At 46.0% G+C, this 25,677-nt stretch overlaps 2 protein-coding genes across 8 annotated transcripts; both read right to left on the bottom strand.

Annotated features, from left to right (window-relative positions):
• GTF2A2 (general transcription factor IIA subunit 2) lies at window positions 1-8,400 on the bottom strand. Its single transcript, XM_088148323.1, has 5 exons — window positions 8,245-8,400; window positions 5,842-5,983; window positions 5,125-5,229; window positions 3,146-3,272; window positions 1-1,135 (listed from the first exon to the last, which is right to left on the bottom strand). Exons 2-5 carry the CDS (start codon window positions 5,911-5,913, stop codon window positions 1,110-1,112), a joined length of 330 nt encoding a protein of 109 aa, XP_088004449.1. The 5' UTR covers window positions 5,914-5,983; window positions 8,245-8,400; the 3' UTR covers window positions 1-1,109.
• Window positions 8,401-9,536: 1,136 nt separating this feature from the next.
• BNIP2 (BCL2 interacting protein 2) lies at window positions 9,537-24,996 on the bottom strand. Of its 7 annotated transcripts, none has more exons than XM_088148321.1 (11): window positions 24,846-24,996; window positions 21,555-21,695; window positions 20,085-20,149; window positions 19,204-19,306; window positions 16,798-16,974; window positions 16,595-16,697; window positions 15,665-15,796; window positions 15,388-15,474; window positions 15,199-15,297; window positions 13,908-13,943; window positions 9,537-12,218 (listed from the first exon to the last, which is right to left on the bottom strand). In XM_088148321.1, the coding sequence occupies exons 2-11, from the start codon at window positions 21,568-21,570 to the stop codon at window positions 12,170-12,172; spliced, it is 867 nt and encodes a 288-aa protein (XP_088004447.1). In that variant the 5' UTR covers window positions 21,571-21,695; window positions 24,846-24,996; the 3' UTR covers window positions 9,537-12,169. The 7 variants fall into 7 exon arrangements, with proteins under 7 accessions (XP_088004447.1, XP_088004443.1, XP_088004442.1 ...); XM_088148317.1 differs by having other exon boundaries at window positions 19,204-19,371; window positions 24,846-24,995; XM_088148316.1 differs by having other exon boundaries at window positions 19,204-19,371; window positions 21,555-21,680; window positions 24,846-24,995.
• Between the last annotated feature and the right edge of the window lie 681 nt (window positions 24,997-25,677).

The following is a 25,677-nucleotide window of genomic DNA, read 5'->3' as shown; positions in this document are numbered from 1 at the left end:
CAGATTTGTTCAGTGAAACATTGCTAAGTGTTCTAAATGTTGCATGCAGAAAATGAGTGCCAGTTTTAAGCTTTATGTAAAGGACTGAACAGCTGCAGAACAACTGCACACTTCAGGGAAAAACTCATAAAGGTGAGAGTGCAAAACATTCATAGCATTACAACCAATCTCATTGTAAAGAGGGCACAAAGGTTATTTATTTTTGGAAGTATAAAATGTTGCTATGCCCACAGTTAAGTAGCTATGTTACGGCAGAGTATAGTTTAACTATTTAACAATAAGACGGAAGCCAGCCTGGGGAAATCTGGAACCTTACGTGAGAAATCTTACTGTGTTGAGAAAAACAAGTGATATTCTCATTGCCCGCAGAAGGCCGTACAACTCCAGGTAGCAAAGCTTGAGCAGCTGCAAATACACAAGTCAGTCTGCAGAAAGGCCCCTTCGTTGCTACTTAGCGAACCGGATGAGTTTATGAATGCGGGAGAACTCAGGGTGCTACCAGTCTGTGATGCAAGGCTAAACTTGGACGGTTCATTCTCCCTTGATTCAATAATATTAAGTATAAAAAAACTGTGATACGAAATGATCGCAACACTGAATGAATACAGGCTGATACACTTGTTAGATAAATACAGAGCATGATCTCATTTATACAATAAGAATTAAATATATATATGTATAGAACCATATGTGGACATTTTTTTTAAAGACAGGAGAAACAGAATATGCCATTTTTAAGGGGTAAAACCAATCCACCAAAAACGGATCTTATGTACGAAGAGACACCTAGGACTAAATGCTTCTCACACAACTAAAAGTTTTAAATAAAATATTTATTGGTGACCTTGATGAACCAAAACGCAGCTGTGCATGTTTCATCCTTATTTTTGTTCCTCTTTAAAAAAAAGCAAGCTTGGTTATCTTCGTGACTGAGAAAGAGCCCGGAGGTGCCGTACGGGATCTTGCTAAGACAGTTCCACAAGGCATTCCAATAAAGAAGATTTCTGTCTGCATTATTAAAACAACTCCCGACAGAGTCTTTGCCCACGCTGTTCCCCAGGAAGCGCTGCCCATCAGGTCAACGTGGGCCCAGAAGCCCCAGTCCCTCTTCACTCCGCTGCATTGGAACCAGTATCTGGAAGTGAGAAAAGGCGTAGGCTGAGAAACACAGCTAAAAAACCAAGGCTAAACAGAAGACATTTAAGCCCACTTATTCCTGATATAAGAAAGCCGGTTTGGCGCTGCGGTTAAGGCACCAGGCTAGAAACCGGGAGAGCCTGAGTTCCAGTCCTCCCCTTAGCCCAAAGCCAGCTGGGTGACTCCGGACCAGTCACTCTCCGCCCCAGGAAGGAGGCGGCAAGGGCAAACCACTTCCAAAAATCTCGCCAAGGCAGTTGCCAGCAAAGGCACCAAAAGCCAAACCAAACATCTCTTAATGTAATCATTAAATCCGCTTCGGAATAAGACATCCAAGAAGTTCTCTGATGCTGCTCAGTTTAATAGGACTAAATTCTCTAATCTCATTCCACAAGTCTGATCAAGATCTGCAGGCATCTTATACTGAATCTGGCCACTGGTCCATACAGAACAGGGTTATTTTCCAGAGGGTCTCTGCCGGGGTCTTGCCCGTTGAAAAGCACCCTTGGAAGGCAGTGGGGTGGGGGAGCCGGATGGACCCTGGGGCCTCCTGTGTCTCAAGCAGATGCTTAACCAGGAGATGCAAGGCACTGCGCGGAAGTCTCTGCTCCCAGGCCCTGCCCCCCCCGCCCCCAATAGACCGCGGCAGCAACAATTCCACCAGCCCTGCAGAAATGGAAGCTCAAGCACGAACGAGCAAAGGGTTTGCTGCCACTGCTCAGGACAAATAAGCCGAGGAAGAGGCGGCCAGCCACCGCGCATGGATCTGTCAGCAGTTTGGACGGAAGTGCTTCTGAAAAATTCCCGGCTCAAGAGGTTTCTGCGCCTGAAACGGCAGGAGGTCACTTTCCCCTACATGTTGAAGGCCACGTGCAACAGTGGCCTTGACGTGGGAGAAGGAAGCTGGTGAGTTGAAACAGCAAGGCTCTGTATTAATGGGAGGCAACGTCTCTTCTTACCAGGAAAACTGGACTTTTGTTGATTTTGGCAGGCAAAACTGTAAGTAAAGGTGTCGTTACCCCAGCTAACAAACTGCCTTCAGCAAACTCCAGATATCTTAAAAACCAAGGATTTTTAAAAATCTACTGTATTTTGTATAAACGAGTCCCATATTTCATTATATTTGTCCATACAAGGTCTACATCTCTAGGCAATCCGCTCGTAGGCAGCAAGTGCAATCAGGCCTTCAGTCCATGAGTAAATGGGCCCATTCCTTTATCTTTCCAATGCTGCAATATCAGCCTTTTGGCCATAGTAAGGGCACAGAGAGTCCATTTACGTTTTCCAGATGTCAAGTTCCATGTACTAGGTATGTAATTCAAGAGAATATTATCCTTTGAAAATTTTAGCTTTCATCGCACAGTTACATTTATACGGTTCACTTCTTTTTCCCAAAACTTAGAAAGTACAGGACATTGTAAAAGCACATGTTTTAAAGAAGCATTGTCCTTCTTACATCTCCAGCAAAATGCTGTCTTAGACAGTCCTTTTCTATAGAAACGTAAGGGAGTCCAATAAATTTTAAGTATTATTTGATAGTTAGGGTTATGTAAATGTATTAGAAATTAATATATACATATTTGAATAATATTTACATTAGATAAGTATACATAGAATTGTAACTCTTGTTATAACAATATAGCATACTTTTTTTTCTGTTTTCTGTTGTACTGTTTTCACTTTTTTAAGCACTTTTTATGTATAGGGTTTTTTTTCTTTCTTTGAAAATGTGTGCATTTGCACAAGTATAATGATCTTGGTGTTTTGTTTCTTTTCTTTTTCTATTATTATTTAAAAAAAAAAAGACCAGGGAGAAACTTGCCCAAGATCACACCAGTCCTGTACCTGCAATTTTCTTATCCACTTTTCGAAAGAGGGAAGCAATCATAGCAACACACTGAGCTGCCTGACTTTAAGATGAGTGGACTTCAACTCCCAGAATTCCCCAGCAAGCAGCTGAGGTTGACAAACTTTGTCCTAGAGAGACAGGCAAAAATTCCAAACTTACTTTTCCCATCACAGGCCACGATTTTGACTTTATCCACTTTCACAACCTCCGTGACCTCCCTGAATTCCACGTCGTTCAGTACGAACGTCCAAACGTTGTCGCAAAACCTGTATGTGTTCAGAGAGCCCTTTGGAAGGAAGAAGAGAAAAAGGGCTGAGAAAAAGTGAAAAAATAAAACCACCTTTTGAATTGCATTGCTGAGTTTCTGCCTTGGAAGCCAGTCACTTCCCTTATTCTAAGGCAATTCTGGAAAAGGGTATAGTTATATCTCCCCCTTGTGACCACGAAAGGAACACCCTTTAACGATCAAGAGAATCTGGGGAATTCTAGAAAGCGCATTAACCAACACTTTGCTTTGGGACCTTAATGGGTGTCAGCCACTTTGAATTGTCAGGATTTTCTTTCTCATGGGAAAGGATTCATCCCGTTATCTTTACAACAATAACAAATAATATTTTGACTACAGAGATCATGTGAAAAACACCTGTTATTGTGTGTTGTGTATTGTGCTATTTACTGCCACCTATTGGCGTGTGTATGCTAGGTACCCAGGGGGTGGCATAGAGCTATAATACAAGGGGAGGAAAATGTTCAGCCTCTCTGAGTAGTTGTTAGTTGCTTTAGTGTTAGCCACTATGTAGGTTTTATGGGCTACGTAGTTGTAACAAAGTACCAAGTAGTGTACCTCTTCTCTAAGAGTTTGTAGCTAGAGATTTTGTTAAGCTTGTGTTGCTAATAAGTCTTGGATGCTACAATTAAATGAGAAGATGTGTTTTTCTTTATATTTTGTATGATATTTGCATTTTATGGAATTTTGCATTTTTATCAATAAACACCAGTTAGTATATATTTTCTGACTGGATTTCTTTGGGAAACAAGAAATGGACATTGCAATGTGTTTGCTTTCATGGCTAATATTTTCCTGGAGTTTTTGCTGCGCTCTGCACAAACAGGAGTGTTTGTGATTATCACTCTGCCCGACATGAATCCCCTTTTGAATAAAAAGGCAGGATGTAAAAGAATCAAACCATAAGAGACAGACTAACACAGCTAAGCTTTAGAGTTCTGCTGTGAATTTTCCAATCCGTCTCCTCCTTCCCTTTCTTTATGCAACTACAGGGAGTCCCTGGGCTAAGAACGCAGGGTTACGGACGACCCCTAGTTCAGAAAGAAGCCTACTGTAGCAAAATTCCACTTAAATACACAAAGGTTCAGGTTCATTACACAATACTACTTATACAGTATTTACAATAATACTGCTCCGGCTTACGTACAAATTCGGCTTAAGGGCAGACCTTAGGAACAGAACTCGTTCTTAAACTGGGGGCTACTTGTATCTGTCGTTGAGGCTCAGCCTGCTAAACTAAGGCACGGAAGGAGCCATCCCAGTGTTTGGAAGCTTTACATAATATCACACTGCTTCTCTGTGCAGTTTAAGCGGCGATTTCTATGTACATTTTGAGCATTATATTTGAAAGGGAAACCAAAGAGGAAACCGAATTGGACTGTTGCTTCTGTATGAGAGAAGCTGCTGCGCCTGCATGAAATCCATTTTGGAATAGATTAAATAAGATAGTAAGCCAAGCTGTAACCAAATTGTTGGTTTGTTGACATAATATTACACACTTCAGAATAGCCTCCCATTTTCGCTGTGCTGAGTCTATGAGACACTTTTAACACGCAGCAGCTCTTCAGTTACGGTGTTATTGCGATTTACTGTATGTTCCCATTTATATATTTTAGTTTAAAGCACTGAATGTCTGATTTTATCAGAGAGAGCTGGGAGTGGTAGCCCTATACACAGGAAAGGCACCAGTCAAGGAAAGACTGTTTATGTCGAGATGTATTCTACTAATGTTTTTTTAGGTGCTGTTCTCTGTGCCTGCTTGTTAGGAAGAGCTGCAGTCAGATAAATGTTTGTATCCAACTTAGTCAATACTAGCTGAAGCCATTCGCTATTCCTAATTAGCATTTCTTACCCTGAAATTGACTCTGTTTCTGACCCGCTGTGCCAACGCAGCGTTGATAGCTTTGTCAAACTGCAGTAGGACTTGAAGAGCAAGCTGAGGAGTGATCTGCTGAGACTGAAAGATTGGTGGGAAGAGAATAAAGGAGAAACTTTAAACTCCAAGGAAGATTTTCATTCCAGAGATAAACATTCATCTGTCTAAAATTAGAACTTTCTGTTTGGATTTTCACACATTGATTATTGTTGCCCGTCGGCCCATACCTAATACAGCCAAAATGTTTACAGTACAGATTAGAACTTCCTGTTTAAGATTTCAATCAACGTGACTTGACTAGTTATTTCTCATTCCCTTGAACCACAAATGCAGAACTTGAATGATGCTTAAATCAATATGCATGTGGCTTTGCCCATTTACAACTTCACTAAGCTAGCCAATGTTGTGCATCGGAGTGCAAACCTCAGTTTTTCAGTTTGAGAAGCTGGAAAGTTACGTCTTCCTTTGTGAAACCTCTCCTGTCATCACAGACATCTTAACCTTTGCTTTGGTCTCCAGTTATGATACAGTGGAAAGGCTGGGAAGAGCAAGCACTGTATCACATCTTTACCTAGGCAATATTCATTGCTTTGAACTTCGACTGCAAAATAAATAAGTACCTACTTCAGTTATGTTTATACTACTTAAACAATTTATTCAGACAGATCAGAATAAAAAGCAGCTATATCCTACCTGAATGAGCTCATCCAGGCTTTCTTGAAGACTGTTTCCCAGGGTGGTGTTTCTATACAGTTGGTAAGCCATGGCTCAAGAGAACAAGAAAGCAGATGCTGGTCATCCACAAATCTGAAACCACCCAACTTTCACTGAAGACCTAGGAAATCCAGATAACAGTTATACTGGCTGAGGGAAGGGTAACGCACATAAGAGAGAGTGGGGTAATAGAGCTTCCAACCAGTTCAAGACCAGCATTGCTGCACAGTCTCCCTGTTTCTCACAAAACTCACATAATTACAATAAAACAGCACAAAAAACCCAAACCCCATTTAGCTTGCCTGTAGATTAAATCCTGCCTCTACCCTGCTCTTCAAATTACAGTCAAGTAAAACATGGGTGTATATCTAGCAATGCTCAAGCAAAGAATTTTTTTGCTATATGTAAGAACATGCGACAGTATCACAAATTCTTTGGATGTGTCATAATCATACAGACTATCTGAAAGCAAAAACAACTCACAAGAAATAATTATTCTTGGAAATGCCTATATGGCTTTTATTTTGTGGAAGTTCCCACAAGGGATTACATAAGAAGCACAGTGTGCAAATTATAACTAGCGTCTCTATTTCTTCAGTAAAGGTGATGGAAGTTGCAAACGTACGTTAACATGTATTTTCTATGCTAACACAGAAAATATACGTTAGTGAAAGTTTTGGCTTCCGTGGGAAATTAAGAGCGTACCACAATTAGAAAACAAGATGCGTCTGAAGCAGAACATTTCTCCCCCATGCTGGCTAACAAAGTAACGTGCCAGAAATATTAGGAAGGGCAAAAAGATAATACACAGGGCTTCCACTTTCAGCCCCTTAAATATCACCTTGATGCAAATGATTGCTTGAAACAAAGCAGCGAGGGAATTTTGCTCTGCTTAATTTTTGCAAGCCCTGCCAGAGACATCAGTGCGCCTGCATATGCTCTGGGGAGAAGCTGAGAAACTCCATTAAAATCCTGGTCCCAGCCTCAAAACACTCAGGGACCATTTTGCTAAGATTCAGAAGAGGGGTTTTATTTCTGATCTACCCACATCCAGGAGAGAAGCAAAGCGCCTCTTGATTTGTCATGCTTGACTTCTGAGGGTCACAAAGAAGCTGAAGCGGAAGACAAAGAAACGCAGCAGAAAGAGCTGCTGGTGATTCTTGCAAGCGACATTTGGATGCATCTCCATCACCAGCCCCAAAGCTCCTGCTGCAGAGAGGCTTGGCCCCCACTGTTGACCACTTCCGCCACCTTTTTTGAACACGCGCATGCATGGAGACACGTGCCACACATGCACGCTCCTCCTTCAGATGCATTTCTGGCTATAAGAAGATGCCAGGCCTCAGCTTTGCAGGTCGGGGGTTGCCACCAGCCCCAACTGCTTTCTAGGGGTCCCAAAGCTTGGCTCCCACTGTTGGCCCCCTCCACCACCTCTCTTGTGCACACGCAGGCAATTACACACCTGCTTGCATGAACACACAAACACGCACTTTCTTCAGATGCATTTCTGATTACATAACACCCCTTTCCTTGACTTTGCACCAGCCTCAAAGCTCCTGCTGCAGAGATGTCCCCCCCCCCACACACACAGAGGACCGCTGGCAACTCCTGCAAGCGACATTTGGATGCGTCTGTGGCTATAGAAGACTCCATTCCTTGGCTTTGCAGGCCAGCTGTCCCCACCGGCCCCAACTGCCTTCGAGGGGCCCCGAAGCTTGCGTTGCAGAGAGGCTTGGCCCCCCGTTGGCCGCCGCCGCCACCTCCTTCGAGCATGCGTGCGTGTGCACGTGCACGCTTCTTCAGACGCCTCTCGGGTTGTGGGAAGACGCCGCGCCTCGGCCTTGCAGGGCAGATACGCCCACAGCCCACCCCCGGCGCGCGCCGCCACCTCCTTCGGGCACGCGCAGCGAACCGCGCTCCCGGAGGCAGAGACGCAGGCGCGGGCCCCCTTCGGGGGCGCTTCAGGGCCCCCGCCAGCCCCAAACCTTGCGCTGCAGAGAGGCCTGGCCCCCGCCCGTGCACGTGTGTATCTACGGACACGCAGGCACGCTCCTCCTCCAGACACCGTCCTGGCTCTAAGAGGACGCCGTGCCTCGGCTCCGCAGGCGGGGGCCCCGCCAGCCCCAAAGCTCGCACGGAGGGCCCTTCTGCGCGCATCCCCTGCCCGCCTTTCCCCCCCAGACGCGTTTGGGCCCCCGGGGGAACCAGACCCCACGGCCTGCGCTGACCGGGGGGCGGGAGCAGCAGCCAGACCCAGCCGGCTGCGGAGAACGGGACGCAGAGCCCAGGGCAGGCAAGGGAGCCGCGGGGGGGGGACAACAGCGGGGCGCAGGGCGGCAGGAAGCGGCTCCACGCCGCCCCGAGGACACCCCGAGGCGCTACCTCAGCGAGGAGGGCCCCTCGCCCGCACGGGGCCTGCCGGCTCCTCCAGGCCTCCGACGCGGAGAAACGGGCCCTCGGCGCCGCTCCCCGCCTCTTTCCGACGCCACCGAGCGGGGCCCGGAAGCGGAATTCGCCGGAGGCCGCAGGCGTGATCATAGAGTTGCTGCGTCGCGGGCGCCGAGCCGGGCGCACGCATGCGCTCCTGAGGAAGGGGGCGTGGAACGTTCGGCCGCGAACCGGGCGCCCCGGCGCACGGAAGGCGTGGCGCATGCGCGCAGGAGGGAGCGACTGGGGTCGCTCCGCGCTTGCTCCGGAACCCACGTGCGCGGGCCCAAACCCGCAGGAACCGCTTTCCGGGAAGCGCGACCGCGCGCTCTGCACGTGTGCAGAGGCACGCACAGCTGGTTGCCCAGAGCCGAGAACACCCAGAGATCGGCGTCTCCGAGCACCGGCGGGAGCTCAGCCGCCCCACGGACTTCATTTCTTCCTCGTCGGCTTATCCTTTCTAATCCGGAGCTTGGTTTTCACTGGGTGGCCCTTGGATGGGAGGCCACCAGGAAACCCTAGGCTGCAACCTGAACTGGAGGAACATTCCACGACCAGACGCTGGAGGACTGCCACCAAGGAAACTGATGCTCCAGGTTGCCTTCCCGTTCCCGGGGGCAGCCCCGAAGGATGCAGTGCCACCACTCCCGGCACCGCCCTGCCCTGCCCTGCCTCCGGCGTTGGCTGGCCAGCCACACTGCCCAGCGGATTGTGGGAATGGGGCCAAGGAGGACCAGGAGCCCAGGCCTCCCCGCCTGCGGGGATTCTGCAAACCTCCACCCAGGGCAGCCAGGATAACCCTCGCTCTAGCAAAAAGCAGCAGGGCAGGGAAGAGACGAGACGCGAGTGTGGCTCCTGGACACAGAACGCTCCTCCTTTGCCGCCTGGCGCTCGAACACGCGGGCCACAGCCCGCAGGCAAGATGGTGCTGGGGAAAGAAGACGAATTTCAGACCGTTTACAGGAGCACCAAGGAGAAGCTGCAGGGTTACGCCAAGGCTTTTAAACCGGGCCTGGGTTGTTAGGAGACAGACGAGGCAATGCCTGAAGCAAGCCTTCGTAGCCAACCATTGTTCTGTCACTGGCACGGTTAACGCAACGACCGTATTTTCCCTTTCTGCCCTCTGTGGCCTTCTAGTCTCGCTACTTACAACTGCTTTCGCCCCAACCACGCAAAGATTTGGGTTGGTTAGTCAAAGCAAGTAAGATTTCTCCCGTACAGCCGCTTCAGAATAAATCACCACAGAATTCCTTTCCTCAAAAAGACATTTATTAGAGATTTACCCAATGGCTAAAGTTCCAAACAACTGCTCCACTGAGAATCATCTGGATAAACACACATGACCAGCTAGTCTATTAACTGAACACATTTCCACCTGCAATCACAGGAAACGTAATCCATTGATAAAAATGCCTCATTTGCAAATTAGCAAAAACCCTGTTCTCAAATTACACTCTGCTTTGAGAGGATGCTTGAAACTGGTATCTCGTGAGGCATGCAAAGAGGAATTTCTCCTTTTTAGCACTCTGAAATAGACAGCCCATTTCTGGTGTTTGCAGTGACACCAGCTTCCTGACCATCCCTGCACATTCACCAGCTTTCTCCAACCTGCGGTTCCCCCCTCCCCACCAAGAAGTGCTGACCCTACAACTCCCAGAATTACTCCTGTGCTTGGAACTGTAGTTTGGAGAAGACTGGTAAGTGCCGCCCTAACAAGCTGGAAGTTGGGCTCTACACCCAGCTGTCCGTGGAAACATTCCAAGCTGTTCTGAGGAGCTTACAGTGGCGAACAGATTTTACGTTTTCAAAAATAAAAGCACCTTATGGTGGTTTTGGGGTGGTTTTATCACACCACCTCATAGAGCGTAATTTGAATGTCTGCATTTTTCTGCTTCAAGACAGACTAAATGCAAATTCTATTACTCCAACTTCATTCAGATTGTCTACTCTGTTAGCTGATGAGATATCAAAATCTGGCATGTTATTTCGTGATCTTGAATTGGCCTAATAAACATACAGCTCTCACAAAGCCTTCCCACCCCGGTGCCCAGCTGAAATTTCCAGCCAACGTGGCCACAGACCATTCTGGGAATTACCATCCCAGAACATCTGGAAGGAACCAGGTTGGAGAAAGGGTGGGAAAGGAGGTGGCGTGTCCTGCACTTAGCCCCAACTTTCTTGTCTCTCAAGCGGGCACCTGAATAACTTCACAAACAGCTAAAACATAGTCACGAGGGCAGGAAGATGCCCAGCAACTTTTCTGCAGATAGTCTGTATCATATGGAAAAACATACATTTCCAACCAAAAAACCACAGTAAATACTCTGGAAAAACAATTCCTCTGTTAAGCCAAAACTATTTAGGGTCTGCTCTGAATCTACAACCATTTCAACCTCCTGTCACTCTCACACCTGGGACTGTATCAGAGCTGCGATTCTGACAAATACCCAATTAAAGTCATTCTTTATGTGAAAACAGTATTTATTGACTGGGTTATAAGCTGAGACATGGGCAGTATTTTTCCCACATAAACACTGGGGACAAGAAAACCCTGTGTTGCTAACAACACAGACAAGTTTTAAAAATTTCTATTGTTTCGAATAGAATTTTAGAATTTCTATATTTTAGAAAAAATATTTCTAAAGTTCTGCCCAAGCTTTCAAAGTACTGAACATCTCTGCCACAATCCACAATTGCTTTGATGATTAACCCCACTAGGAATTAGTGCAGATGACACCTCCGTACTTACTGAGTAAGGCCACTCTTAAAGCAGCCATTTCTTCAAACAGGCGAAACATGCACAAAAAAGACTTAAAAAAAAACTTATAAAGTGAATCTAGTGCTAGTGGAAAGCGCTGTTTCGAGAGCCTTCCTTTTTAAAGTACAAAATAGCCACATTACGTTGTTCTTCTGCCTCAGGGTGGAAGCGTGCTTTGCGAGAGAGACAGGGTGGTCTGCCCTCGAGAACGGCCTCCGTGTGCTAAGCTGTCCCTAACCCTGGGTACACTTTCTCTACTCTTGAGCGCCACATCCTGATACCATGTTCTGGATCTCCGCTCCACATTATGGGTGGGCAGCAAAACAGCAAGGCAGATCAGAAGCTGCACTAAGACACCCTCCACGGTAGAAAGGAGAAGCCTGGGTGGTGGCAGGCAGGCCACCACCATTCATATCCCAAATAAGCCACTCACTGAGCATCCAAAGCTAGAGAGCTTTCACCAGCCCAACGCTAAAACAGTAGAGCCGCTAGGGTCCTCAATTACTGGATCTTTCTGTCCAGAAGCGAGGCAGTTGAAGCATCTGAGTTTCAACACAGAAGGGCTTGGACTGAATCCGTTTTGTGCCGAGAACACCCAGCTCAATTAGGCACCTCCAATACTGGAAACAGCGAAGGATCTTGCTAACATAGCGAACAACCAAAGCTACATTTCTCTTTTCCTTAGCCAAGAAGCATTTCACCATATATAAGAGATTCTCATGCATTTTATTCCTAAATAAATGACAACAGTCATCTGTGGGCTAGTGTATCTCAGAGGTTTTTGCAGATGGACGTTATAAAATATTGGTTGAGAAGTCATAAAAATATATATTATCTCTTTCCTTAACATTTAAGCATATAAATACTTACTGAATAAGCATCGCAATATAAAAATGGGTGCCTCTCCTATGACGCCTTGTGACACTGCAGTATAAAAGTTATAATAAAGGCAGCTATTAAGTGTCAGCATCACCCGGGACTTGCAAACCCACTCAGCAGTGCATCACCCAACGGGCCAAGTCCGGAAGCAGAAGGCCAGCGTGTTCTTCAGGACATCAAATTTCCCAGCGTGCTCTTCACTCTTGGCTTGAATCCGAAATATTTTCTTTCTTTCTTTTTTTTTTACTGTTCAGACTTCCGCTCTTGCTTCCCATTAAGTTCTTGGTCAATTCTGCTCATTGGAGAGAAGAAAAACATGTAATGTTTTGCACTCTTAAAAAGTTCTATTCACAGGGGGGAAAAAAGAGATTATTTAGCGATTGCAATGAGACAGTTAATACAAGTTAAAGCAGCAAGTTCCTACAGAATTGTAAGGGGAACTATGAACAGTGATAGTTAACAGGGAAATGAAGCAGACCATGTAGCTTCTTTTCACAAAGTGCCCAACCTTTGCGTACCGGGTCACCCCCCGCAGGCCCAAACACTTGGCCAAGGGCCACCCATCACCAGTGGATGCGCTGTGGATCAGCTGCAGCTCTTTGCACTTAGGAACCTGACCCAGCCCAGCTAGGGCCTGCAGATTGGCCTCCCCCAGCCAGGCACGCACACATACACCTTGGTCGCACTATTTGACTTTTTAGCTGAGTGAACATTTTTCCCCCCTTGTCTTTGAGTCAGACTTGACTCTTGATGACTGCCTAGACAAGTCCCTGCAGCTTTCTTGGCCAGGTTTTTCGGAAGTGGCTTGCCCTCGCCGCCTCCTTCCAAGAGCCGAGAGAGAGGGACCCCGCCAGCTTTGTGCCTGAGGCAGGACTAGAACTCATGGTTTCTAGCCCGGTGCCTTTAACCACTAAACCCAACCAGCTCTCCTCTGCCATTTAGGCCACATTCTATCAGGCAGGTTTCACAAACGTTAATGCATAATCGTCTTCCCTGAGAATTATGAGAAGGGAACCCCGTTTCTGCTTCTATCCCTATGACAGTTCTTTGCTTTCACAGTTGTAAATTTTCAAAGACAGAATCAGGACTCAAAGGATTTATCTGAACTATTATTTCACTCTGATCTGGTCAGAAATTAAAGCTACCATGGGGAAACCCCAATATGCATATGACCAGTCAGAACCCTGCTTTCTAATGCTGCAGGATTAAACATGGAAGATGATCTTCCCACGAAAGCTTCCTACAGGATCCAGGCCTCAGCATCTTCCCGTGTTTGTCTTCCATTTGGGAGAGCACTCTGAAGGCGGGACTAGCTTTTTGGATTTGCCAAATATACAATCTTCTGAGCCCTCCCTCAAAAAGAAAAAAAAGGAGTGGGCATTTGGAGCAGTGATATACAATCGGCACATTCTGGATCAAGTTGATTTGTTAATTAGCCATAGCAAGGAGTGCTCTAGATTGGACACTATGGTCACAATGAATTTAGTAGCAGGCCACCATTGTTAAAAGCACCACCAGAAATGTTCAGCATGCATTGATAAATGGGGGGGGGGAGGAGAGGGAAGGGGGGGATTGCAAATGCAGACAGCACAAAATGGAAAAAAAAAAGTAATTCCGTCAGCTTCTAGGGTAGATGAACAAATGTTGACTGAGTCACCATCACCCTCAGTCTAAAATTAAGGAAGTGTTTTTACAGCCATTGCTACCCAATTTTAACAGGAACAATTTGCAGCTCTAGAACTGAAGGTTAGTGTTATAATTAGACAGCAAATACTGAGCTTCGGGGATTACACTGTACTTCAGAAACAAGCACTGGGTGGGCAGCCCGGCATAAGCTAGTCCAAGGACAGCACAAGGTTTTGCAGGGGCGGATTCCCATTCACACATGCTGTATGCATTCCAGCCAGCCACAGCCCTCCCATGAGCCAGCAGAGAGCAGAAGAGGCAAGACGACACATTCCTGATCAAGAAGTGCATATACCTTTTGAGTTTCTTTTTAAATTTTTCTTCTTCATACCTTGGTGGGGAAAATTTGGTTTTAGTAAAGAAGGCGCAAATTTTGAAACTCACAAAACCCAAGCCAACCGCATGTATTTAGTCAAGCGCTTCCAAACGTATTCCAACGTATAAAAGCGACATCAAGCAAAGGAGCGTAGGAGAGGCTACTGGGTCTCCCTCCAGGGCACCTGGGCCTCTCTGAGGCTTGATCCCCTGGGAAAGGAGATTAGGATCGCAGGTAGCAATTGGCTCAAACGAATTTAGTGAGCTGCAGAGCAGAAGAGAGATTTAACTCGGGGCCTCCATAATAATCCCTGAAGGACAGCAAGGCATAGTGGTTGGAGTCAGATGGCATGAATCTGACACCGTTCTTCTAATACAGGGACTGGCACTAACAAGCCTTATCTATAGGAGCTGTCCCACGCCAGCCCTTTCAAAGGCACTTCTCATTTGGGATCTTTGGCTTCCTGAAGGAACCTTCATGGTCACCCGTCATCTGTCCCTCCTTCAACAATCCCACGACAGACAGACAAGACAGACTGAACGGATGCCTTGCTGGCCTTTGAGCATGACATTTTAGAGGGAGAGGTGAACGAAATGGGACCATCACTCTGATCTGAGGAAACTGAACAATTCTTAATATAAAAGACCTTTCTCTTATTCTGCATTGCTGCGTACTACATTAAACTAGCAAAACACACACACACAATGTATATATAAAGTGCCCACATGCAACAGTAATTTAGAAGACAGCCGAAAGACACACCCCGCATCCCTACCAATGGAGGTCAGGATCTTCAAGCATTTGGTACATGCTTGGCCCAGGGTGGGACAGCAACATCTACAGCCTGGATGCACAACATTTGGGCTTCCAGATGTTGATGAAGCAGCCTCCACGAGAATAATTACAGCGAGGGAACCTGGGACAGGCAGTTCCTGGGCTATATATCTGCATGGCCTGAAACTGCCTCTCGCTTTTCTCCACATTTCCAATGGGGAAAGAAAAAGATGTTCTCATCTTTTTATAAGCTACACAGAATTTTTGTAACTGCTTAGCGAAGACAGAGAGAGAGAGAGAACAAGCCCTCCAAGACGAAGGGCAGGTGGCTTCTCTGGGAAAGGCCCCAAGACCACCTGCAATTCATGGGGATTTTAACAGCCAACTCCTGGGGAAAACCCCTGTTTGTGAGGGGGCGGTGGGCCCATACGGCTCTATCCCAGCTCAATGAGAGACGCCTTTTTGGGATTGTGAGCACAGAAGAAGAGTAACCTACTGTTTTATGCACTCGGGGATGGTGACGCTGTCCATGGGAATAAGCTCAGCCAACTCTGCCAAGGTAAAGACGTATCTGATTTTCTGGCTGAATTTTGAGCTAAAAAAAGATAGGAAAACAGTCACAACTACAGCGCTAGCCACCCCAATGTTTAGCTTAAAAAAAAAGGATAAATATTGCATGTGTTACCTAATAAATGGCTTTGTGATTGCCAGAAGTGTTCTAATGAACCAGGAAGGATGAACTATTATTAACGATTTCAGGTTTTTCCTTAACCTAAAGTCAATGAAAATGGCAGAGATGTTGGCAGCAGAAGGCAAGGACCGCTCTCCCTGAAAAACCATGTGATGGTCCCGGTCACAGATGAGACAAATCCTCTTTACCGATTAGCACGCTCAAAGAACTCCATATTGATCTTCCACCTGGGTGCTTTTTTCTAGATCCCCCTCTCCCCTTTTAATCTCACCTCCTATCAATTTGTTGGTAACACTTCCTGAGCCAACCTAAGCTGGGCATCTTCCTCCGTGTTGTTGCCCCATTTAGATAAACGATCATGTAGCTCTCAGCTATTAATAATTCTAGGGAGCCAATAACATATCTGTGGGAAGGAAAAGAGAGAGAAACAGCATTCACCTGCCATAGCAGCTTGATTCATATGAAGGCTAGACAATAATTTGCTGGGATTTACACATCCCATAGTACTAGCAAGCAAACTATGACTCAGTGCAGTGTCTTAATCCAGCCAGAAAGACTGCCTTAATCGTTTTCCCATTAAGTTCCATTCTGCCCATGGCAGGCTGGTTTTCTTCACTACAGGCTTCTTTTGCCTGTCAGGAGGGCTAATCACATTCCCAGCCTAAGGAAAGTCCACTGTCTCTCCCAGCAGTAGCCGGAAGAGGAAATAACACCACGACTTTAAATACACACTCTCCCAGGGCATTTCTACATTCAGTATCTCAGTTTGCCAGTACAGGTTAAGGAGCAAGATGAGTTCAGTATCCCCCTGAAATGAGGCAGCCAACTTATGCAGGGGTGAGGTTGTGAACTGTGTCAACAGACGGGAATGCGTTGAGCATTCACAAGGGGTACTCGTGGACTAACCATGACCTCCAAGTTGTCTAATCATTTAAAAGGAAAGCTGTGTGTCAAGAGAAGCTCCCAATCTAATGTGACCCCTTATTAAGCTTTGGAAATGAGAAAGACTGTAACAACAGTTTGGAGGGGAGAATCTTGTCTCGGTGGTGTTTTGCACGCCAAGAACTGTGGGTTGATCCCTAGCATCTCCTGTAAGGAGGGCGATGAAATGTCCCGGCTGCTCCAACAATTATTCCAGATCAGATGGACCAAAGATCTAACTCCACATAAAGCAGGGTTACATGTTCACCGTACCACTTACTTAAACAGATTATCCATTAAGTATCTGTAGTTTGGCTGACCACTTTCTGGCATGAAGCAAACCGCAAACACAATAATTGCATTTAATCCATCCCCGTAGTATCCTAGGAGGAAGAAAATAATCATAATGAGGCTTTTTCTTAAGGCTTCCCGCAGTTGGAGAGAGCTGGTTTGGTGAACAAGGTGTTATAAGTTACTGCTCACCTCCGTGACTAATTACTTTCTTGTAGGGCTCAATTGCCTTCATGTCTACTCGGTGACCCTGGTCTCCAATCTGGTACATCCGCCATCGCCGCTCCTCCTCCTTCTCTTCTGATGCTGTATATTCCAGAAGTGACCCCTTCCTAGCAGCATCAGTACTTTTCTGCTTTGGAAGATCATCTAGCCACGATGTAAACAAAGGATTGGAAGCAGCATTACATATTAGACCAAACGGGTTGCTGGATTTATTTGTCGGTTAAGTCTTTAAGAGCGATCGGCTCATATTTTAAAGGGCCAACACTCACTTATGGAAACTCTGCCGCATTCTGAACAGGTGATTAAGCGCTTATTGAGCAGAATGGTTTTAAAGTCAAGGTATTTGGAAATACAAAGTTGCCATTCCCTTTGAAAACTTGGCATCTCTTGCAGATTATTAAAATCAATGTAAGTCACTCTCATTCTGATTATATTAGATTTTCTTTCTTTACATCAGAGTTGCCCTCCACAAAAAGAGTCGTCAGCATTTAAGTTTGACACACCTGAGTTCAAGAAACGTGGCATTTTTAAAAACAGATTCAGAATGTTTAGGGCGGTGCAGACTGATACTGAAAACCCTTTGAGCAGCTGACCGCTCTGGATGGCTTCCCTTCAACTGTTATTTTCCCACTGATTGTAAGTTTGGTATAAAATCATTCCACTGCCCTGATTTGCAGCAGTCATGCAAATAGACAAGTCTTTCAATCAAAGCTGTGCAGGATCTTGGGGAGCCTAGTGAAGACTAAATCATCCTCATGGCTTTGAAAAAGGAATTTCAGTAGTACAAGCCTTACCACAGAGGTGGGAAAAACTACTGCTGCAAGTTAGTAGTTGGTTTCCAAGGACAGAAGCTGTTAATGGAAACTATCCTCCCAGGGAAACGCAGACAGCCGCATTAAAAAGAGAAGAGATAGAAACCTTATTCCAATGAGGTACAACTCCACCCTCTCGCCCAAAGTAAAATCCAAGCACTTGTGGAGTTGTGTGTTCTGCACCCCCAGTTCCAACGCATATGAAATATCTGTACCGATGAGCACGCGCATCAGCAACAGCACACAGCAAGGTTGATTGGCATGCCTGAAGCTCGGCACCGGAATATTCCAGCGGAAAAGGCTGCTTCCTTAATCTCTGCTCCAGAGTCAGGGGGTCCAAAACAGGTTACCCTCTGAGTCGGTTCTGTCCCAGCAAGAAATCAGTTAATCAGAAGTAGCTGCCATTTCTTTTCATATCAGCTGGAGCGTCAGCCTTGAAGAATACAGACAGCAGCCCTGAGGCTGTTAGCTACGCCAGGTTAAGAAACGTCTATGGACTTCTGAGAATTGGCCAACTATTCTGTTTTTAGAACTCTCGTTCTAATAACTACATTAACTGACATCCACACACTATCAGCTGTCTCGGTTAAACATCACCAAATTCACCCCAGTTAGCACTGTAAAATACAAAGGTATCACCCTACAAACCCAGGAGAATATGAAGCAGACCAAAGGAAAGGACATTCTTCCCAAGCAGACTCAACCAAGGCAATATAAACTTATTTTTTCCAATAGGTATACACACCGTCCCCTTTGTACATCCACAGCTCAGTTTGAATTACTTGCAAATAAAGAATATTTTTCAGCCTCCCCCTAATCTTACATTTCTACACATGGTCAAATCTCTAATCTCTCCCCCAAAAAAGAGGCTTGCATAAGGGTAGCAGCTGTAGGCAGAGGGAAAAGAAGTGCCCGCATTTCTTACTTGAGATGATTGTTTGAGACAATAATGGCACTGCTGTCCAAACTGATCCAAGCCAGCACAGGTATGGTTAACCTCACAGCTTTAAAAAAAATCCAGTGCTATAAAGGGGAGACCTACCGAGAGTAAAACCCCTGAGCTTCAGAATAGAAGTACACAATACCTTCCACCCTGGAATGCTGTGACCCCAGAACTGGTCATTGTAAATGTCCTGCACACCTTACAATGGACTCTTTTTACAGACAATTCAGAACGGCTCCATTCTGTAGTCAAACTGCTTCCAAAATGGGTCTGGTTCAAGGTCACAATGTTCCAGGATGGCACGTTTTGTACCCCCCAAGGCCTAGAACCTCAGATACAGAGCTGTTCCTTCGTTCCTCTACTGGCAGGTTTGGGGCAGGGCTCTTCGGAAGCAACTGGCAGCTGTCTTTGCCATCTGAACTATCATTTTGTTCTAGTGCCCAGTCAACAAAACCGTGAAGTCTGCCTACATCTGCTGTAAAAAAATCCGATCCAAGGAAACTATCGTAGGCAACTACAAGTCAGTCATCTAGAAGTCAATGGGACATTAACCCAACATAACCAGCAAGAGGAAACATACATAAGCACAAAACTTCATTACTATTAAAAAAAACTTACCTTCCCACTCAAACTCATTATTACTGTTCTCAGATGGTGTGTCAATATCATCCAGGTCGATATCTCCACTCTCCTCTAACCCAGACAAAATGGATTCTTCATTCTGATCCAAAGTCAAGTTTATATTTGGAGCTATTAGTTTCTTCTTAACTTTGTTGCCATTAATTTCTAACAGGTTGAAAGGTAGGGGAAGATAACAAATTAATTGTATGCGCAACAGTTCTATAATTAAATGAATACAAGACTGATTTTATTCTATTTGAAATCAGTTCTGAAATTTCAACAAAGATAGTATACACAACTTTAGTTATTCTAATAAAGCCAGTGGACAGTATGCTTCATAAAAAAAACACTCTATTCTGTGTCCTTTATGAATACGTTTGGACCCTACTGGCCCTGAACATCCCGGTCCATCCTTACTGAAGTGTTCTGACCTTATCAAAGGTAGTCTGATTTCAAAATGCTTTCACAACTATGACAGCCAATTTCAGGGCCAGACCACTTCTGGGAAGACTGCCACAGCCTGTTCCAAGGTTGGAAAACTTCTAAAGAAAACAGAGCATCTCAAGGCTGGAGAATTTCCACATCAAAATGTTTTGCCCACTTCTACAGTACTGGAACTGGTCAGTGGAATATCAGGCAAAACAAAATCTGAGGTGGAACATCAGAATCTCTGAAGTGTTCCACTGCAGTTTCTTATTCTTGTTCCATCACTTTCTAGAAAAGACTATGAGATCAAGCAGCATATCCCTCATATCTTTAATTTTTAAAAAATATAACTTTACAGTGGCAGGCAGGACATCAACTTTTGCCCAGCAGCCTTAGCCCCAAGGCCAAGTTCAAAATATCTTGACGGCATCAAATTGCCTACTCCAACTTACCAGATTGGTCCCCTCTTTCAGCTGGATCAGACATAGCTTCAATATGGTCATCTTCTGGCAAAGGTCTGGGACAGAGAACAGACATTATAGTCAAGATAAAAGTTGCTTCCCTTCCTATTTCCTTTTTTATAACTCTATGGGACACTGATAACTTCTTATACAACAGTGGACTTTGCAAACAACTTGAACACAAAAAGAGACCATGCTCAGAAACAGGGACATCCACAAACAGACAGACTAGCTGCTGATCTGTGTAATGTGTAGTTGAACCTGCTGATTTGCCACAGGGTCACAGAACAATCCCTATTAAAAGGAAACCTCCTTCAGGAAGACTGAATGTATTGGCTATTCCAACACAAGTCTACATAAGACCCAGCCCGGGAACATGGTGCAAAGGGATGTTTTGGCACACGGTGGCTCCGGGGCTGCTTTTGACTTTTTTTTCACAGCACAAAGCAAAAACCCAGGCCAGCCCCGCCCCGCCCAGAAGCTTTTTGCAAAGAGGCTTTTTGGCATGCCACAACCCTGGGGCTGCTTTTGGCTTTTTTGGTTAGGATTTTCTCATGGGAAGAAATGCACCTCGCTATCTCCAAACATTGTTTAGACTACATAAACAGGCCACCTGCAGTTATTTTTGTTAGTGTGCATGTATACTGCTATTTACTGCCATCTATCGGCGTCTGTATGCTAGTTACTCAAGGGGTGGTGGATAGTGTCAATAAAGTGTGAGGATTACATGTCTCACTGCTCAGTAGGATTTTAGCCATCATGTAATCAGTTTTATAGGTTATGTAGTAGTAACTAATAACCAAGTAGCGTACCTCTTCTCTGAGAGTTTTTGGCTAGAGACTTTGTTAAACTTGTGTAGTGGATAAGTCTTGGATGCCACATATATGAGAAGAAGTGATTTTTTCTATGTTTTGCATGAAACTTGTATTTTATGTAGTTTTTATTTTTCTCAATAAACAACCAGATATTTTTTATAACTTCTGGCTGGATTTCTTTGGAGAACAAGATAAGGACATTGCATCCTTTAAATCTCTCTAATGCTGCTGTGTACTTTTGACAAGAACTGTGGTTATAGCTGCACTCTGCATAACTTTTTTTTCTTTCACAGCCAACGTTCAGGCCAGGCACACCTCAGCAGCAGCAGAAGCAAGAAGACAGTGAAGGTCAGCTAGGGCAGCGGAGCACAGGGCAGCAAAAGGGCGTAGATGGGGGGAGATAGGCAGGTGGGGAGACGTGCAGTCGTAGTGCAGGCGGACTGCCAAGCACCCGAATTTTGATCATGCGACCGTGGGGGCACCGCAACGGCCGTAACTTCGGGCACTGATCATAAGTCACTTTTTTCAGCACGTTCGTAACTTCGAACAGTCACTGAACAAATAAGTCAAGGACTACCTATATACAGACAATAGCTCATACCATTTTCCAGCAAAAGAGGACCAGAACAAGTCAGCTAAGCCTTACCTTGGAAAATCTTCATCTTGCCACTCTTCCTTAAGTTCAACTCCTTCCATCCTCAGTTTTGCCTCAATGGCTGATGCAGATCCTTCTTGATCCAGAGTTCTTTATTATTGTGGGAGATGTTAGGAACTATAAAATATGTTTCTGTTAAAGAAGTGCTTAGTCACGACAGAAATGACTTCCTATGAAATTCTGATTAAGCATCTAAGCACAGAAGAAACTGGAACAGGACAATGCATTTATACAAAAACAGCAGCAATTTCTCAATTTCTGGTGAATCTACAGCCAACAATGCATTTTCTCAGAGAGTGCCTTTATGCATTTGTTTGGAAATTTGTTCTCATCCTATAAAGACAGTGCCCATCACACAGGGGACATATGCATAAAGGAAAAGACCTGCTACACATTACCAGTATTGGCAATGCAAGTAAAAGAGATACACCAAGCACAAAGCTTCTGAGTCAAGTCCTCATTTCTTCCATAGTCTCATTCAGCAGCCATCTCTGGGTGCCCTGTTCAGGCAGACCTGGGGAAAAAAGGGCCCTCAGACCTGAGAGCACATTCTACATCATCTGATTTCAACAACTTCACCTGCCATGGGCACCAACTGTGCCTCCCAGTTTGCAGTAAATGGTTGTGCAGTGACCTCCATCACACCCTCTACTCCAGCATGGGAGGAAGGTTCGGCAACTTATACAGCTGGGATACCCTGTGGGAGCAACTCAGCAAAACTGCCACTGATCCTATAAATGGCGAGTTAACCATTGTTGTAAGGGGCAGAGAGTGTCTTCCAGCCCTGGCAAACCCTCTACCTGCTCTTCTTACAATTGCTTCTCTTAGGAAGAGCCAGGGAAGAACCCCCAGGATGGTTAGATAGGCAACAACAGTTTTGGGCGTGGCCAGCAATGACTGGCGACTGGGCAAACTCTAAAAGGATATTAATCATACTCCCTTGAAAGTGAGTTTTCTGCCTATGCAAGCCCTGGAGGAAACAGATTTTGAGTAATTCTAGTTCCATTAGAATGGTTGAGCAGGAAGCCACACTGAAGATTTCATAATAGCTGAGCTCCATCCAGCAGACTACAATTATTGCTTGTGGCTGTTGAACAGTATATTTGCTCTGGGACTTTTAGCCTAAATCCAGCACGGTTTGCACAGCTTCTCCTGCTGCTCGGGAAGGGAGTCAGTTGAGGAGGCTTCAGGTACAGGAAAGCATACTGCTTGGACAATCTGATGGTGGAAAAGCAGGTTGCTCATACGCTGTATTTTGTTTGTCAGGATGAACAACTTCTTTAGAGGATTGTCTTTAACCTAGCCATAAAAGGCACAGAAGTCCTGAAGCTTACTTTCACATACGTCCTAGGATTCTGATTCATCAGTCTCTACTGAGATCAGCAACTAATTTTGGAGCCTCACGTTTTATGCAAACTCAATGGGAGTTGAACCTAACTGAATTTGGATAAAGTTTTAGATAAACAGTGACAGGATCTTGTTGCCCCGTTGTTTAGGATAACAGCCCACGTTCTTCCAAGGAAGCATCAGTGATGTCTTTTTAAAAAAAGTCATTTTACATAGGTGAACAATTATAAACTTTAGGATCAATGTGCTCCAGATTCTATTTGAAATATGACCAATTCCCCATTGGGGGGCGGGGGGAGGAACAGAAATTTCAGGTTTAACATAGGAGGAACTGCCTGTTCTCAGGATGCTAACCCCCTTCTCCACAAAGCACCAGTTATTGCAAGACACCCTTCCACTTCCCTTCTGAAGGAGAAACAGCTTCCATCACCTCTGTAACACCATCTAGCACAATCTTTCATCCCAGCATATGTTCAAGGCCTGAGGCTACATCTTAAGGCTCAAGAAAACTGGGGTATTTCATGGCACCATGCAATAATCTCCTAATCCCTACAGCACACCAACCTTTCCTTAATGCCATTTTTCTTCTCATTCTCTCCTTTTTTAAAGCCAAACCTCGGGGGAAGTAAGAATCTACCCTGTCCTTGTTATACAGCGGAATCCGTCATGTTGTTTTAATTCAATATCTTTATTTTTGTTGCAAAACGATCTTTAATCTTAAAAAAATTTTTTTTTTAATTTAAGTACAAACTAAAAACACAAACTAAAAAGGAAAAGAGAATCTATGTATCTTAGTGATAGTAGTCACTGGTTTACTAATGAATTCACTACTATAATATGAACAATACAAGGTATTAATGTAAGAGATCACAGAAGCTCTGCCATGGTAACACAGAGAAACACAATCCATCATGCTTAAAAGCCAAAGGCGTTTGAGAGCTCATGCGCTCTGCCTCCAACGGCCTGAACGAGCCTTCTGCAACTGGGTTCACGGCTGTACTAGCTGAGGATGATGGGAGATAGGGCAAGGATGATGGGAGTTGCAGCAGGCCCTTGGGTGTGGATTCAGATCCCGCAAAAGCTTCAGTTACCCTTCACAGGTGAAGTTTCATTCCTGAACTGACTTACTGGGGAGAAAGCGCCATTCTATAGGACAGTGTTTCTTAAACATCTTGCTCCCAGGGCCCCTTCCCACTTCTAAAAACTACAGAGGACCCCAAAAGGTCTTTTGTTTGTATGGGTGATATTTATCGATCTTTACCATATTCAGAATTAATCCTGGCGCATTCATAGAAGATTTACTTATTGAATCATCTAAAAACAATGATGTCAACCCCCTTGGATATTAACCTAAATAAAATGTTTGTCATGAAAAACGTTCTGTTTTTCTAACAAATAGAAAAATAATCAGGAGAAGAGTGACCTGGTTCTACGTTTTTTGCACACGCCTTCCACGCCCTGATGTCGCGGACCCCCGAGAGGGTCTTGGGGGACCCCAGGGGTCCTCGGACCTGCAGAGGAATCTCCCTCCGCCCTCAAGGCAGCCCCTTCAGAATCCAGCCAAGGGGCCCCCAATGAGCCAACCGGCGGGAGGGCCACCGCCGGCCCCGCCCCACCGGGGGGCTCGCCCCGCCCTTCCACGGCGCCGATCGGGACGGCCCGGGACGGGTTGGCGACGGGACGGAGCCGGCACAGGCGACCGCAGCCGAAACGCGAGCAGCCGAAAGCGCCCGTGTGGATTTTTCCTGCGCTCTGAGGAGGGAAGGAAGCAGACAGCGCAGGTTCCCTGCAGGTAGAAATCCAGCTGGCCAAGGATCTTCGGCGGCGCAGGAGAGGGGCGTCGGCTGACAGCCAGCCTGAAGGCGGAGGACCCCCTCCGTCCCATTTCCCGGCTCCGAGACCCCCGCATCCCATAATAATCCCCCCCAGACTGACCGGCCTGGGGGAGAGGCGTCACCTCAGCGCGTTCCCGCTCTCGGTCTCCCGCAGCCGGCCGGAACGACCCCTCCCGAAGGTGGCGACCCTGCCCCGGAAGAGCACGTGACCAAACAGGAAGCAGGAGGGAGCTCCCTTAGCGAACGGAGAGACCCGCTATTTGCGCCTGCGCACTGTCCGGCGCCAGGAAGGGCGCGGCGGCGGCGGGGCAACTCGAGGGCGCATGCGCCGAGCGTGGCTCGCCTCAGCGTGGGAAAGCCGGGCGGAGAAATTGCGCATGCGCCTGAAGCGAAGATTCTCTTCGCCCGTCGCCCTTTCTTCTCCCAAGCCGGCCAATGGGGGTGGCCTATAAGACGGCGGGCGTGGCCTATGCAAATACAGCCGCCCGGGCTTGGATCTGTGCAGCGCCGGGCGCCAGGTTGCAGATGGGCAAGGAGGAAGGGTGCCAGATTCATGGATTGATTGCACGCTCAGGTCTTGCACCCTGAGTGACTGTCTGCATGCAGCCAGAGCCGGTCTGGGAAACCCTGCGGGTGAATTCACCCAACACCCCGCTTAACCAAGTCAGAGGAAGACCGGCGGCCGCGTTCACACGACAGTCGAAGCTTGGTTAGGGTTAACCTGTGTTCGTTCATGTATTCAGTTACTCCGTTTACACCCACTCTTGATTAGCTCTTTTTGGGATCATGGCCATTGAGTTGGGCTGCATGATTCGGCGTATTGTAGGGACACGGACAAGTGAGCGAACTCAGTCACCAGGGTTAGCGTGTTGTGGGAATGCGGTCGCTTCGTGCAGCGGGGCTTAATTCCTGAATAGGCCAGGAAAAATCGT

The sequence above is a fragment of the Python bivittatus genome, unplaced genomic scaffold (genome assembly GCF_059951505.1).
Source record: "Python bivittatus isolate LINGU-HERP-01145 unplaced genomic scaffold, Pbiv_v1 ctg000530_np1212, whole genome shotgun sequence".
Taxonomy (NCBI): Eukaryota; Metazoa; Chordata; class Lepidosauria; order Squamata; family Pythonidae; genus Python; species Python bivittatus.
Note: the sequence above shows the minus strand (reverse complement) of the source record. Positions and strands in the feature narration are given on the sequence as shown.

Coding starts and splice junctions, on each gene's coding strand:
- GTF2A2 (XM_088148323.1), bottom strand. CDS start 5,913: ATGGCTTACCAACTGTATAGAAACACCACCCTGGGAAACAGTCTTCAA. Junction 5,230..5,841: donor GCCTGGATGAGCTCATTCAG/GTAGGATATAGC, acceptor CCAATCTTTCAG/TCTCAGCAGATCACTCCTCA. Junction 3,273..5,124: donor GAAACAGAGTCAATTTCAGG/GTAAGAAATGCT, acceptor TTCCTTCCAAAG/GGCTCTCTGAACACATACAG.
- BNIP2 (XM_088148317.1), bottom strand. CDS start 21,604: ATGGAAGGAGTTGAACTTAAGGAAGAGTGGCAAGATGAAGATTTTCCA. Junction 19,372..20,084: donor TGAAAGAGGGGACCAATCTG/GTAAGTTGGAGT, acceptor TCAACCTGTTAG/AAATTAATGGCAACAAAGTT. Junction 13,944..15,198: donor ATCCCCGAGTGCATAAAACA/GTAGGTTACTCT, acceptor TTCCCCACCAAG/GTATGAAGAAGAAAAATTTA.